At 40.2% G+C, this 16,175-nt stretch overlaps 1 protein-coding gene across 10 annotated transcripts in view; it reads left to right on the forward strand.

Annotated features, from left to right (window-relative positions):
* The first annotated feature begins 1,281 nt into the window (after nucleotides 1-1,281).
* PPA2 (inorganic pyrophosphatase 2) overlaps nucleotides 1,282-16,175 on the forward strand; it is an 84,626-nt gene continuing 69,732 nt past the window's right edge. For 8 of the 10 annotated variants that reach the window (XR_014813264.1, XR_014813265.1, XR_014813266.1 and 5 more), the window contains exon 1: nucleotides 1,282-1,506. Coding sequence is in view for 4 of the 10 variants with exons in the window: in XM_021101713.2 (XP_020957372.1) it covers nucleotides 1,326-1,506 (181 nt within the window). In the remaining 6 variants the exon portion in view is untranslated. Of the gene's footprint in view, nucleotides 1,507-1,761; nucleotides 2,113-16,175 lie in introns of those variants that run through there. The other 2 variants (XM_084973287.1, XM_084973286.1) reach the window with 2 other exon arrangements.

Genomic DNA, 16,175 nt, shown 5'->3' on the forward strand with positions numbered 1-16,175 from the left:
TTTATTGAGGTATCATTGATGTACATTACGTAAATTTCAGCTGTAGAACATAAAATTACTGCTCTTCCTGTTTTTGTTGTCATAGACTGAATAACCAAAATATTTAATTTTCTTTAAAAGTTTTAATTTCTACTTTTAAATATCTTATTTACTGCTGTCTTCTGGATTCTCCCACTCCGATTTATTACAAGAATTGACCTTAATGTTTGACCACAAAGTCACCCATAACCTTGACAAGGGGGAAGCCATTTGGACTGAGATGAGAAAAAAAAAAACAAAACAAAAACTGAAAGAAGACTGAAGACATGAAGACCGTGCCTGTGGACAATGTTCCCATATTTTTTTCTGGAAAGCCAATAACCAGAAGTTCACATGAGAACGATTTGGTAGAAAAAGGGTTCCAGGAACAATTTGACTCAACAATAAAGGAGCCATTATCTAGGAAGGCATGATGGATGCTCCATCCTTCAAAAATACTAAATCTCAAATCTTTTAAAATTTTTCTTATTTTTTTGGGGGGGGGGGTTGGCCGTCCCCCGTGAGAAGCAGAAGTTTCCAGGCCAGAATGAAGCCGTACCACAGCAGTGACAATGGATCCTTAACCCACTAGGCCACCATGGGACTCCCTAAATCCCAAATCTCAAGTATTTGGTAATCTGGACAATCCAGGGAGCGGCAGGGTGAAGTAGGGAATGCGATTAAGTTCACAAAACACATAGGCACAGTACGAAGTGCCATTGTATAAATGAAAATATAAGAAAAAGAAAATATAAATCACCTCTACTTGGGTTAAATGCAAAAGGGCTTCATGGAGGAGAAGGCATCTGAGGAAGTTACACGTTCCCCGCCCGCCCACTTAAATCAGTGTCAAGGTCAAGTCTTCGCAAGGAGGCCTTATCATTACGTCTCCTACAGATTTTTTTGTGCGTGCACATGCTTGCGTCCTACATTGAAGAGGATCTAGAACAATGCTTAGGAGAGAGTAATCACTCAATATTATAATTATAATAAAAAATGATAGTAAATATCGACTGGATGAGAAAGGAGTGTAGGCATATATGCATTAAAGAACAGTAAGCTCCTCAGGGGTGGTGGACGTTTTCCTGTTCACTTCTGAACCCTGGCCTCGCTGCGGGTACAATGTGCATTATCGGCAATTTGCTCGGCGCTCTAATTTCGATAATCAGTCTCCAGGGCCCGGCCTGGCGGGGGCGGGGTTATAAACCCCCGGCCGGGAGTGGAGACTCCGGGCGGTAGGAGGCGCCGGCGCGCGGCCGGGCCAGTCCCCGGCACCACCCGCGCGAAGCTGGACCGCGGTCGACGCCATGCGTGCTCTGCTGCAGCTGCTGCGCACAAGTGGGATCCGGCGCGCCGGCGCCCCTGCTGTCGCAGCCGCGCGCCTGCCGCTGGGAGCTAGCGCAGGGCCCGGGCCGCGCCGCGCCATGGCTCTGTACCGCACGGAAGAGCGCGGCCAGCCCCATTCGCCCGATTACCGTCTCTTTTTCAGTAAGTAGTTCCCGGGGAACCCCACCTCGCGGCGCGCCAGAGGCCCGCGATGGGACCTGTGCCCCGTACCCCCCGCGCGGTCCCCATCTCCTCCTTCTTTCGGGCCCGCTGCAGTGGCCGCGCGGTCCAAGCAACCTTCCCGCTTGGGGCGTGGGGGGGGGGGGCGGTGCGCCGAGCCTCCGGCGATTGGCCAGCGCTGAGCTGCCAACACTGGGGGCGGCGGACTAAGTCCCCGAACGCGGAGCGCAGAGGCGCAGAGCGGGAGGCGGGGTCACGCCAGGTTGTCTTAGAAGCAGCCAGCCGCCCTCCGCATGCCGGGGGCGGAGCGCGTGGGAGCGCGCCGTCACCCTTCGGCCGCCGGTGACCGTTTGCCCAGCTCCCGCCGCCGTGCTGGTTTCGCGTAACCTCGTTGTGAACGCGGAGGGGCACAGTCCGCCCGCCAGCCCGCCCTCCTGGGGGGCGTGACAAAGCGTCTGCTGGGAAGGGCCGCCAACGATTGGAGAGGCTGGCGGAACTTCGGAGACGCCTGGTCCAGCGGCTGTGTTTCGGCACTGGGGGGCGGGGACTTGAGGAAGGATCTCCCAGCAAAGTGAATTGATATTCCAGGTTTGCACCTTGAATGTGGTCCACAGTCCGGAGGAACCTCTTTGGTTCTGCAGTAGCCCCTCCTTTTCCCCAAATTGAGCCAGCCCCAGAGGGCAAAGCGAATTGGGGCACTGACCTGGCTGACTTAAGATAGGAAATGACCGTGGTGTCCGTTATTCTCATTTCACTGTGAAGGTTAGCCATGATAACCCTGATATTTCACTGTGAAGGTTAGCCATGACGTGAAATAGGGGGGTTGGTTAATTGCCTTCATGCTCTTCTGATTTCAGAGCCCTGAAGGGAGTGGTACCTTTTTTCTGTGAAGTCGGCCTTGCCTTATCGCCCACTTTTTAGGGACACCAGCTGTGGAGATTTTCAGATCTCAGCTCCGAGTCCTGGAGTCTTAGCTCTGTGACCTTGGAGGAGCTTCCTTATCTTGCGAAACCTTAGTTTTTCCTCATCTGTAAAATAGTGCTGTGAGAACTACAAGACAGTATATACAAAGTGATTAGTCACAGGGCCTAGCATATAAATGACTATTATTAATAATACTTGTGGTCATTATTGATACCTATAATTTGTAAAATGTTTACGCATATGCTACTTGAGTGTTTTATAGGAGAGAAAACTGAATCTGGGGTAGTTTTGTGGTTATAATGCAGCTGATGGTAAAAATCCCAATTTTCTTTAAAATTGGCTGCATATATTCTTCGATCCTTATTAGGTCAAGACTGATCAGGTGGAGAAGAACCATTAACAAGAAGACCCAAATTTCTAAAAGGATTGTTCCAAAAGGACAATTTGAGGAATGGCTTTCCATAGAAAGTGTTTTAAAAATGACAGGTTTTTTAAGTAGATAAAAGCTGTCTAACTCATAAGACGGTGAAAGTATTCTATATTTGCGGCACATACAGTGATAAATGATAGACCAAAAAAAAAGAAATATTTATGAAGTGGGCTAGATGCTGTTAGATGTGGCACTGAGGAGATTTTAATTATGGGCCCTGAGCTCAAGAGATTCATAGTAGCAATATAATTAATTAAGGAAAATACAAAAGCACTGAAAAATATTTATTTGAATGTTGGCCGAGAAAAAAGCAGTCTAGAGGCTCCTGGAGCACTAGCTTTGGAATGGGGAGCCCTAGGCCTTAATTCTGGCTCTGCAGTAACTCTCACTGCGTGCGGTTGGGCAGGTGATTGCTTCAATTCTTACATGGCCAGTTCTTTTAACTGTAAAATAAAGCAGTTGACCTACCAGTGACCCTCAAGGTCCTTCTTAGTACCGAAATTCCTTAAAGGTATTAGATGAATAACAGATATGCCTAACATCTCTTGGCGCAGGGCCTGTTAGGGCATTTCTGAAGCTGTATTGGGCTTTTGCTGTGGTTTCTTTAACTACAAGTGATTTCAGACTCATGATTTTTCTGTAGCTAGAATACAGTGAATAAAATATTTTTTTTTCACTCGGAATAAAAGACAAAAGAAGAAAAAACGTTTTGCTGAGGAAAATGGGCAAGAATTGGAAGAAAAGGAGGGTGGAGTTTGGGGGAGGGGCCAGGGGGTGAGAGAGTCTTTGCAAGGCACTGTTGGCTTAAAGAATTCCTGAACTAAACACCAGGTGGCATCCTTGGCCGGCGACGGTTTACCTCTTGCTGGAAGGGGTGGGATAAAGTGAAAGGAAAGCACTTTGGGATTAGCAGGGTAAGGGGAAAACAGTGCACAATTTGCTCTTTATAAAGATGGTCACAGATTGGATATTTTAAACTCAGGCAGTGTCTTTATGCAGTGGTAGAGTGCAGTTACTTCACTTCAGAGCAGAACGTGAGTACAGCACTAGTGGGCTGAGAAGAGCTCTTTAGCATTATCACAGTGGAGTCATTTCCCACATTTCCCAATGGACCCCAAGTCTCGGAAACAGTAATGCACTTGGGAGGTAGGTCATTTTTGAGCTTCATTTCTTTAAATGGTTTCTTTCTACCATTTAGAAGAATTAGACTAAATGTTAGATGCCATACTCGTTTTCCTTTTAGTCAGTTTTTTTAGAAACAGTGTTGAAGTGAGACAGGGTGGTAGGGGAGAAAGAGCATCCTGGTGGGAATTATCAGGCCTAGCTCTGTTATTAACTTTTTGTGTGGCCTTGGGTGAGTAATTGCACCTCTCTGTACCTCATTTTATTAAACCGTGGAAAGAGGAGAGTGAACTTGAGGATCATTTTCCTAACTGTCTAGCCGAGCACAAGCATCCCATGATATGTTATCAGATTTTCTTTAAATGAAAAGCTTCATGGTTTAATAAATTAGCAAAATACTTCCCATTTTATCACCTTGGGGAGTTACAGTGGACGTATTAAAGTTCTTGGAAATTTTTACCTAAAGTAACTTTTCTCAGACTTTTGAACCCCAGAACCTGTTTCTCCGAACATCTGTTGACATCTTAGTGACTCTGTATAGAGTTTCATGGAATTCTCTTTGGGAAGCACTGGGTTTTAGACTAGTGGTCAAAACCCTTAGGTTGTAGGCCTGGCTTGTGTATCTGGGGCATCATTTGACATCCCTTAGCTCAGTGTCTCCATCTGTAAAATGGGATGAACATTGGCAGTTAAATGAGACCGTGTGTGTACACATTTTGTGTCTGACACATGGACCACGGTTAATATTTAAAATATATGTTATTTCTTTCCCCTTTTTGACCTAATACCAAAATTCTTGTTTCATTTTGTGAAGGGTGAAAACAGTGGGGTGTGGCTAGAATTACGTATTTTGAGTAGGTCATAATTTATTAATGCCAAGTCTCAGATTTTTAGTACTGACCTGCAGTCCTTTGAATTAGTTGTGCAATCATAGTGAAGTAAGACATTCATATGGGACCAAAGACATAACACAGAACGCCGTTATTCTTTCGGTGGTCTCCATGTTTTTGTTTTGGTAATAACGTACAAATTCGTCATTTTAGATTTTTTAACTTTTCTGAAAGGATGCGGAGAAGCTACACTCTTCATACTTGAGATTTTTGTTACTCTGGGTTGGGAGACTGGTTCGCTTAGAGAAACAAGGCTGTAGATAATTCAGGTTGCTTTTATTTAGCAAGAGAATGAACCATGCAGTTCTTTAACAGTGAGTTTATCATTTATAGTAAGCATATGCTTATATTGAAATTACCATACATATTCTTTTTTAAGTATGTCAGTTGAATAGTAGGAGGAATCTGTTGTTGAATGTGGAATTTGTTTTTAAATGTACCACACATTTGGGCTTCATAAAGTTTACAATGAGTAATGGACAAAAAGTGTGTTGGAGTCTTAAATATATGAGTACCTTTTAAAAAAAAAAATTGGCCCATATCATAAAACTTGAATTGACACAATAGAACATAATGGTTATTGTGTGGATATAGAAACATTATGACATTGGTTATATTGGTTTTTGTCGTTGCTGCCGCTTCCATTAAGAATCATTAAAAATGGTTTTAGTAACAATGTGTAATAGTATGTTGGTATTTGGCATACATGAAGCTATTGTGTATAACATATATAATCAGATAATGGTTTTGTAGTCCATTCAGTTTTCTCACTCACTAAAACAAGTAATAAACTCATCCTGATACAACTTGCTGGTATAAGAGAAGAACATATAGGTAACTTATAAAATAATAAAATCTCATTTCAGTCCAGTCGAAGGGAAAGTTTTGATGCTCTTTGGCAATATCCAGTGTATATTGATGGGCCTGATAGAATTCATTAGCTCATGCCTAGTAGGTATGTAGTCTGATTTTTGACAAGTGGAATACCAAGACAAGCTGGCAGGGTGACTGCCATTGTTTATCTTCCTCCTAATAAATAGCCTTTTAAAGTGATAGTAGGCACATGAAAAAGAATAACTCTGAAACAACAAATAAGAAGGATTTCAAAATATTTCATAATGTTTATAAAAGAGGAGGAACAGATGGAGGCATGGTTTTTGATGAACCAGCACAGGGCAGTCCCAGCTTAAGTGCTTATGCTAAGGGGGCTGTAGTTTAGGAAGAAGCTGAACTGCTTTGCATAACCTCAGAGAGTTTGTGGACATGTTGCTGTCAGCGAGGGTGAGAGAGGGATGTGAAGCTTAACACGGAGTAGGGCAGGGAGGGGAGGAGTGGGGGTGATTTTGTTTTGTTAGGAAATAGCAAGCAGGTGTTTGTTGGCATTTCCATTTAAAATATTAGCTCCTTCCACTGTTCTCTTTTTTCTTGATCTGTATCTGATAGAGTTAAGAACATATTTATATTCATTGCTTCTGTGAGTCCACCCCCACCAGAATAAGTCCTATAAAAGCAAGGAATTTATATACCTTGTACCTGAAACAGTGGTTGGTCATTAGTATGGTATAGTTAGTATGGTATAGTAAATATAAATATTTACTGAATGAATGATTCATAGGAAAAAAAGGAGAAAGAGGAGAACTTGAATTTTTCAGATTCACATGGATGTCCTCTGAGACTATAGAAGCTATTGAACTCATTAAGAAGGAAGAGGAGGCTATGGAAAAAAGGCAATCAAAGAACAAGAACTCTTAGACAAGTCAGAAGGTGTGGTGGGTCAAAGGGTGTTCTGTTGTTTTACACCACCAAGTGTGTGATAATTTGCTATAGGAGTCCTAGAAAGCTAATACAGAAAAGTTAGAACATAAGGTAAAGAAATCTCCAGGAAAGTAGAGCAAAATATCAAAGAGAGAAAAAAAGAGGTAGAAAGAAGAGACATAGAAATTTAATCCCGGAATTCTAACATTTGGCTAATCTGCATTCCAGAAAGAAAGAATAGACAAAATGAAGAAGAATTTTCAAAGAAGTAATAGATCTAAGAATTTAAGCACCCAAGTGTTCTGAGTACCAGACACTTTATTGTGAAATCTCAGAAATCTGAGACTTTGATAAAGAAGACCATAAAAGTCCCCAGGGTTGGGGGCAGAGGAGGGAGGGGAATAGGTCCCCTGGAAAGAACTGGAGAGCCAAACTGGTATCTGACTTACCAGCAGCCCTAAAAGCTCAGAGACTGGAGTAATGCCTTTGAAATTCTGAGAAAATAATTTTCCTCCTAGAATTTACCCTGGCAACCATTAATCTAGAGTGAAGACTAGGTTAAATGTTCCGGACCTTTAAGGACTTGGGAAATTTACCTCCCATGCAATCTTTCTTACACAACATAAGTTAGGGATATGCTCCTGCAAAACAAGGAAGTAAACCCAAAAAAGGTGGGATCTAGAAAACAGATCTAGGCTGGAGAACAAAGAAGCAGAGTCTTAGGATGCCATGTAAAAAGGAAGATTGCAACAGGAAGAATGAGATTTCCAAAGGGAGCTATTTGGGTAAAGAGAGAATTCCATAGTTTTTATGGACTCTGTGAGGCATTTGAATAATTTATAGATATAGTTATGACTGGCAGTGGAAACAAGGACCTTAGAAGCACAAGTCACAATAGAAGCTAAAGAGGAAAGGAATTTTATTTATAACATCCTGCTTGGCCAGAAACCAACACATAGACAGTGCTTCTTTAACTTACCTGAATTACTTGGGAGTCTTGCTAATAATATAGATAACTAGACTTCTCTCCTTAAGATTTTTTTTTTTTTTAATTGTAGTTGATTTACAGTATTCTATCAGTTTCTGCTATATAGCAAAAGGGCATAGTTATGCATATGTATACATTCTTTTTCTCACATTATCCTCCATCGTGTTCCATCACAAATGATTAGATACAGTTCCCTGTGCTATTCAGCAGCATCTCATTGCTTATCCACTCCAAATGCAATGGTTTGCATCTACTAACCCCAAACTCCCACTCCATCCCACTCCCTCTCCCTCCCCCTTGGCAACCACAAGTCTGTTCTCCATGTCTGTGAGACTATTTTTGTTCTGTAGATAGGTTCATTTGTGCCATATATTAGATTCCAGATATAAGTGAATCATATGGTGTTTGTCTTTCTCTTTGTGACTTACTTCTCTTAGTAAGTTCCACCCATGTTACTGAAAATGGCATTATATGGTTCTTTTTTATAGTTGAGTAGTAGTCCATATCTTCATTCATCTGTCGATGGACATTTAGATTTTTTCCATGTCTTGGCTATTATGAATAGTGCTACAGTGAACATAGGGGTGCATGTATCTTTTTCAATGAAAGTTTTGTCTGGATAGAGATGCCCAGGAATGGGATTGCTGGATCATATGGTAGTCCACTGTTTAGTTTTCTGAGGAGTCTCCCTACTGTTTTCCATCGTGATTGTACCAATTTACATTCCCACCAACAGTGAAGGAGGGTTCCCTTTTCTCCACACCCTCTCCAGCATTTATTACTTGTTGACTTGTTAATGCTGGCCATTCTGACCAGTGTGAAATGGTACATCATTGTAGTTTTGATGTGCATTTCTCTAATAATTAGTGATGTTCAGCATTTTTCATGTGCCTGTTGGCCATCCATATGTCTTCTTTGGAGAAATGTCTGTTTGGATCTTCTGCCCATTTTTCAACTGGGTTGTTGTTTTTGTTGCTTTTTTTTTTTTTTTTTTCCTTTTTTAGCTCTTGAGTTGTGTGAGTTGTTTGTAAATTTTGGAGATTAAGCCCTTGCCAGTTGGTTGCATCATTTGAAACTATTTTCTCCCATTCTGTAAGTTGTCTTTGTTGTTGTTGTTGTGGTTGTTTTTTAATGGTTTCCTTTGCTGTGAAAAAGCTTGTAAGTTTGATTAGATCCCATTGGTTTATTTTTATTTTTATTTCAATTGCTTTGTGAGACTGACCCAGGAAAACATTTATATGGTTGATGTCAGAGAATATTTTGCCTATGTTCTCTTGTAGGTGTTCTGTGGTGTCTTGTCTTATGTTTCAAGTCTTTAAGCTAATTTGAGTTTATTTTTGTGCATGGTGTGAAGGTTTGTTCTAGTTTCATTGATTTACACTCAGCTGTCCAGTTTTGCCAGCACCATTTGTTGAAAAGACTGTCTTTTTTCCCCATTTTATATTCTTGCCTCTTTTGTTGAAGATTAATTGATCATAGGTGTCTGGGTTTATTTCTGGGTTCTCTAACTGTTCCATTGGTCCATATGTCTATTTTTGTACCAGTACCATACTGTCTTGATTACTGTAACTTTGTGATATTGCCTGAAGTCTGGGAGAGTTATGCCTCCTGCTTGTTGGTTTTTTTTTTTTTTTTTCCCTTCAGGATTGCTTTGGCAATTCTGGGTCTTTTATGGTTCCATATAAATTTTTGGATTGTTTGTTCTAGTCCTGTGAAAAATGTCATGGGTAATTTGATAGGGATTGCATCTGTAGATTTCTTTGGGTAGTGTGGCCAGTTTAACGATATTAATTTTTCCCATTCAGGAGCATGGAATATCTTTCCATTTCTTTGAATCTGCTTTGATTTCCTTGATTAATGTTTTATAGTTCTCATCATGTAAGTCTTTCACTTCCTTTGTCAGATTTATTCCTAGGTATTTAAATTTTGGGGGGTGTGATTTTAAGAGGTATTTTTATATTCCTTTTCTAATATTTCATTGTTAGTATACAGAAATGCGATGGATTTCTGAATGTTAACTTGTTTCCTGCTACTTCGATGAATTCATTGATCAGTTTGAGTACTTTTTGTGTGGAGTTCTTAGGGTTTTCTATATAGAGTCATGTAATCTGCATAGAGTGACAATTTTACCTCTTCTCTTCCAATTTGGATAACTTTTATTCCTTTTGTTTGTCTGATTGCTGTGGGTAGGACTTCCATTACTGTGTTGAATAAAAGTGGTGAGAATGGGCACCCATGTCTTGTTCCAGATTTTAGAGGGAAGGCGTTCAGCTTTTATCTGTTGACTGTTATATTGGCTGTGAGTTGGTCATAAATGGCTTTGATTATGTTAAGGTCTGTTCCCTCTGTGTCCCTCTATGTCTTTGGTAAGAGTTTTTATCATGACTGGATGTTTGGCTTTTGTCAGATGCTTTTTCTGCATCTATTGAAATGATCATGTGGGTTTTTTTTTGTTTGTTTGTTTGTCTTTTTGCCATTTTCTTGGGCCGCTCTCGCGGCATATGGAGGTTCCCAGGCTAGGGGTCGAATCAGAGCTGTAGCCACCAGCCTGCGCCAGAGCCACAGCAACGCAGGATCCAAGCCGCGTCTGCAACCTACACCACAGCTCACGGCAACGCCGGATCGTTAACCCACTGAGCAAGGTCAGGGATGGAACCCGCAACCTCATGGTTCCTAGTCGGGTTCGTTAACCACTGAGCCACGATGGGAACTCCGATCATGTGGTTTTTGACTTTTCTTTTGTTAATATAGTGTATGATGTTGATTGATTTGGTATGTTGAACCATCCTTGTGAGCTTGGGATGAATCCCACTTGGTCATGGTATATGATTTTTTTTTTTTTAATATGTTGTTGGATATGGTTGGCTAAAATTTTGTTGAGAATTTTTGCATCTATATTCATCAAATACAGTGGCCTGTAATTTTCTTTTTTGGTAGTATCTTTATCTGGTTTTGTTATTAGGGTGTTGGTGGCTTCATAGAATGTCTTCATGATTTCCTTAAGATTCTGATTAACTAGGTATGGGGGTCCAGATATCTGTTTAACAAGCAGTCCAGGTTTTTTGTTCCTTAGGAAATATACTAACAGAAAAAGCATGGAAAATTCAGTGTGATTACACAACATTTTATCAGCCTTGAAATGAAAAAAGAGAAGTGCAGAAGATAAAAATTTGGAGAGAGAAAAACAAGGAAAGAGAGGTAAAAGGCCAGTTAGTCAAACCAAGAAATACTGTATATGCTTGGTGGAACAAGGATTAATGCTGCAAAGTGTTAAGACTGGCCAATAGAAAATTTAAGAGGAATAGGTTGGGGTCAGATGAAACCAGAGCTGAAATCAGATAATATTCTAAAATTGTAAATTAAAAACTAACCACATAAATATTATTTAGAAAGACGAGGATAACCTCTAGACCCAAAGTTAAAGAGGTGAAAAATGGGTTGCTCTGAGAGCAGAACTGGATTGGAAAGAGTTGGAGACTTTTCTTTTTGAACGATGCACATGCATGGCTTTATTTAAACAACAACCGTAAATATTTTAAAGGGTAAGTTGGTGACAGAAACGTGGTTTCAGTTCTGAAGAAACAGTCTGAGCTCAGATAAAGAAATTCTAACCTCAGACTTATCACTCATTTACCCTGAGGCTCTTAGAAATGGCTGTTTCTAATGCGTGTTCAGTTTTATTTTTAATAAGTACCATTGGAGTTCCCATTGTGGCTCAGTGGGTTAAGAACCCACCTAGTATCCATGAGTATGCAGGTTTCATCCCTGGCCTCACTCACTGGGTTAAGGATTGGTGTTGCTACAAGCTGCCACATAGGTTGCAGACGCAGCTGGGATCTAGCATTGCTGTGGCTGTGGCATAGGCCGGCAGCTGCAGCTCCAATTCGACCCCTAGCCTGGGAACTTCTATATGCCACAGGTACAGCCATAAAAAGAAAAAAAAAAGTAGCATACATTGCCACAGCATTGGCTGCGTGTACCATATCTCTCTGTCTGTGGCTCATAGGAATAGTAGAGATTACCCCTTCCATTTTATAGAGGATCAGGATAGGTAGCAAACAAAGGTTTCCCCACTACCCAAACGAAAGTGGAGTGTCCTATGAAATTGTTTGTAACCTGAAATGGCATAAAGCAAAGATACAGTACCTTAGGACAGTCTTGATAATGGATGCACAAAATAAGGTTAGAGGAAGCACAGATGCTCACAGACACAGTTCAAAGCCATGGCAGCTTGTTGCTGAGATGCTGAGTGGAGTTCCCGGGGAAGGAGCTTGGTGGGGCCACTCTGACTGTTCAGGGTGCTCACAGCACCTCTAACAGCTGCTGAGAAACACGCTGAACGCAATTGTTGATCCCCCCCCCCTTTTTTTTGTAAAAGCGAAAATCCTCCAGATTTTTTTCTGTTACCGAGAACAGGTCCTAACATAGGTCTTTTGTAAAAGTGAAGTGGCGTGACGCAAACTTGGAAGAAGCAGAAGATAGCTGTCCCTATCTTTAAATACGCCTTTAGAGAATCTTTATGCCCTTTAAGTGGACCCAGCAACGGACTTACAGCACTGACCCTAGAAAACTTGTAATGGATTCTCATCCTGTCTTTATGCTTTAGGTCACTGATTAGCTTGCTAATTGTGCCAAGGAGACTCCTTTGTCTTTAAACTTACTGGTTGCTGCTGATGCTGATGATGTGTAGTAGGTGCCCTATCTTAGCTGCAAGCATAGCCCACTTTTTAGCACTTCTATATTCCAGCATCTAATAACATTGCCTTTTACATACTAAATTGTATATTGCTTAATTGAAGAAAATTGAGAAAATTACGTTTCAGAGAAATTGAGTGACTTTATCAAGCTTGGTAACTCCAAGTCAGGCTGCCAGCCTCTCTATTTATTGCTCCTATGCAAATTTATTGGTAATATTGCCCATCAGAGTGTTATAATTATCGGAGGTAAGGCCCTGTTTTATTTTTATTTTTCCAGAAATTTTTTTTCTATTATTGTACATTTATTTAAACTATTTCGTGATCCACATGCCTTCTCCTAGGTATGATGATCTGAGTCAGACCATCCACATTTATTTATACTCTTTTTACCTTTCAAAATGGCAATTAGAAAGCAGTTTTAACATGTATTGGCATTACCTTAATGTGTGACTATTTTTGGATCTCAATTTAAAGAACTGGATATCTAAGCATATTTCTCACAAATCTTTAGCTTTTAGTGATCACAGCCTAGTTAGGTCTGTTTTTCCTCATATTTGAGTAGTGTGTGCTCCTATTACATCTTAATAAGTTTGTTGGGGCATGTCCCCTGTTAACAAGAACACTGGAGGTTTAGGGAAATAAAACACCAAATCAATGTGCTAGAGGTATTGTTTACATTTAATTACAAATGCAGCTGGCTGTTTATTCTGTCAAGTTTTCTATACTGCATTAATTTTAATAACAAACTTTCCTGGTGTGTACGACTTCCTGAATTCTTAGAACTAAGATTATTGTTAATTTCCGTCACTCTGATGCGTTCCAAATGCAAAAACTCTTGTAATCTGCTAAAGGATTGTATCTTTCTTCTTAAACTTCTGCCTTATCTTTGTGACTTAAAGCAGAGAAGAGAGTCACAGATAGGTGATTGTTATTTGGAATAAGTACTTCCATTTATACATTAATATATTTTTCTTAACTACCTTTTTTACTCCATATTTGCTTATTTTAAAGTTAACATGGAGTAAAATCTAACAGTTCTGAGGTTTACTATAGATTCACTTAAACACCATCACCGTCACTGTTTAAAACAGTCTGTCATTCCAAAAAATGTCCTTGTGGTCCATCCTTAGCATCCGCTCCACCTCTGCCCTCACCCTCAGGCAACCACTGGCCTGTTCTTTATCCCTGTATTTTTGCCTTTGCTAGAAAGCCATCTTTTGGGGATTTTTTCAGTCTAACTTCTTTTCCATTTCGTTGTACCAGTAGTTCACTCCTTTTTTTTTTTTTTTTTTTTTTTTGTCTTTTTTGTTGTTGTTGTTGTTGTTGCTATTTCTTGGGCCGCTCCCGTGGCATATGGAGGTTCCCAGGCTAGGGGTCCAATCGGAGCTGTAGCCACCGGCCTACGCCAGAGCCACAGCAACGCGGGATCCGAGCCGCGTCTGCAACCTACACCACAGCTCACGGCAACGCCGGATCGTTAACCCACTGAGCAAGGGCAGGGACCGAACCCGCAACCTCATGGTTCCTAGTCAGATTCGTTAATCACTGCGCCATGACGGGAACTCCTTCACTCCTTTTTTTAATCAACTGATACACTGTTGAGTACAACACCACTGTGTGAGTATAACAGAGGTTGTTTATCCATTTACCAGTTGGACATTTAGGTTGCTTCCAGTTTTAGTGACTTTGAAGAAAGCGACTATAAACATACACTTAGAAATTTTTGTGTGAATGTAAGTTTTCATTTTTCCCAAGTACTTAATAGTAGGATTTCTAGGTCATACGTTTAATTTTATGAGAAACTGCCAAACTGTTTTCCAAAGTTGTTGTACCATTTTCTTTCTTTTTTTTTTAATTTTTAATTTAATTTTTTTTTTCTTTTCAGGGCTGCACCTGTGGCACATGGAGGTTCCCAGGCTAGGGGTCGAATCAGAGCTGTAGCTGTTGACCTATGCCACAGCTCATGGCAACACTGGATCCTTTACCCACCGAGCAAGGTCAGGGATCGAACCTGCGTCCTTACGGATGTTAGTCAGATTTGTTTCTGCTGAGCCACAAGAGGAACTCCTGTTGTACCATTTTCAATTCCCACCACTACATTTTACTTTAATAGAAAATATGTAAATGTGACCCACCTAAGTACTTTTATTATTTATAGAAAAGTAAATAATCATGCAACAAACTGATACTTTTGTCTCTTCTGTTCTTGTGTTGCCATAGATGACATGAAAATCAGTCAGAGAATTTGAAATTTGATGTGGTATGCAAGAGAGAAGTTTTTCTTTAAGGTTTATCCTTTTTAACTGATGACAAAGAGCTTTGTAGATCATAGCAAGAATTTTATATCCTTTGCCACTTGTGTGATTTTTCTCATCTTTATCCTACTTTGTGTGCTGGGGTCCTTCATAAGTTACCTTGTTGCTAGGGTAGGAAAAGAAAAATTATATTAACAGCTTGTACGGAAAAATGAAATAGTGATATTTTCTCAGCAAATATTTATTAAATGCCCACTAAGTGCTGGGTACTTATCTGGATGCTAGGGATCCAGTAGAGAGCACAACAGAACAAACAAAAATAAACAGCAGCAAAAAAATCTCCTTTCTTCAATAACCTAGTCTAGTGATAAGAGCTAAGGAAAACCCACACAGCATAAGAAAAGGAAATAAAGTTTTGGTGGAGTGGAGGCCATTGTTAAGTTATATACTTCTAATTTTATTGAGCTGAAGCCATGGCTTGTTTCTTGTTTGTTTTGTTTTATTTAAATAAACTTTATTTTGGATTAATTGTAGATTTGGCAAGGCTGCAGTGATAATACAGAATTCCAGTATATCTCTTATCACATTTTCTTATGTTAACGTCTTTCATTACCACTGTACATTGGTCAAAGCTAAGAAACTCACATTGGTACATACTATTAACTGAACGGCAGATTTTGTCTAGGTATCACTGGTCTTCCACTAACAATCATTTTTTTTTTTTTTTTCTGTCCCAGGATCCAATGTAGGGTACCACATTGCATTTAGTCATTGTATTTCCTCCATCTCCTCCCATCTGACACCCTCTCAGTCTTTTTTTTTTTTTTTTTTTTTTTTTGGGCTATTGCCTTGAGACTTTTGAGCAGTATTGGTTAGGTATTTTGTAGAATGTCCCTTAGTTGTCCGATGCCTTTCTCACGATGAGACTGGGGTAGTGAGGTTGGGGGAAGAATACAGCAGAAGCGAAGTACCCGTCTCATCTCAGCCTGTCTGTGCCTGGACATGCTGTGAACATGACTTGTCACTGGTGGTGTTAACCTTGATCACTTGGCTAAAGGTACTGCTTATTCCGATTTCTCCATTGAAATGTTTTTCCCTCCCATATTCTGTTCTTTGGAAGTGGGTCACTAAATCCAGTTTATACTCGATCTTCTTAGAGGGGAAAACAACTACATGTATTGTTTAGAATTTTTCTGAAAGGAAGATTTGTCTCTTATCCCTCATTTATTTACTTATACAATCACTTGCAAATGATACAATCCTGTATATTGTATACTTTGGGTTATAATTCATTGCAGACAGACCTCATTTTATTGCACTTCACTTTATTGTACTTTGAAGATACTGCGTTTTTTTACAAAGAGGTTTGTGGCAACCCTGTATTGAGCAAGTCTTTCAGCACCAATTTCCCAACAGCATTTGCTCACTTTGTGTCTCTGTGTCACATTTTGATAGTTCTTGCAATATTTCAAACTTTTTTCATTATTACATTTGTTATGATGATCTGTAGTGAGTGATCTTTGGTGTTACTAGTACAGTTCACTGTAAGGCTCAGGTAATGGTTAGCATTTTTAGCAATAAAGTGTTTTT

The sequence above is a fragment of the Sus scrofa genome, chromosome 8 (assembly GCF_054392235.1).
Source record: "Sus scrofa isolate SSC_HxYL_T2T_F1_AM1 chromosome 8, Sscrofa_HxYL_maternal_Yorkshire_Landrace_v2.0, whole genome shotgun sequence".
NCBI lineage: Eukaryota > Metazoa > Chordata > Mammalia > Artiodactyla > Suidae > Sus > Sus scrofa.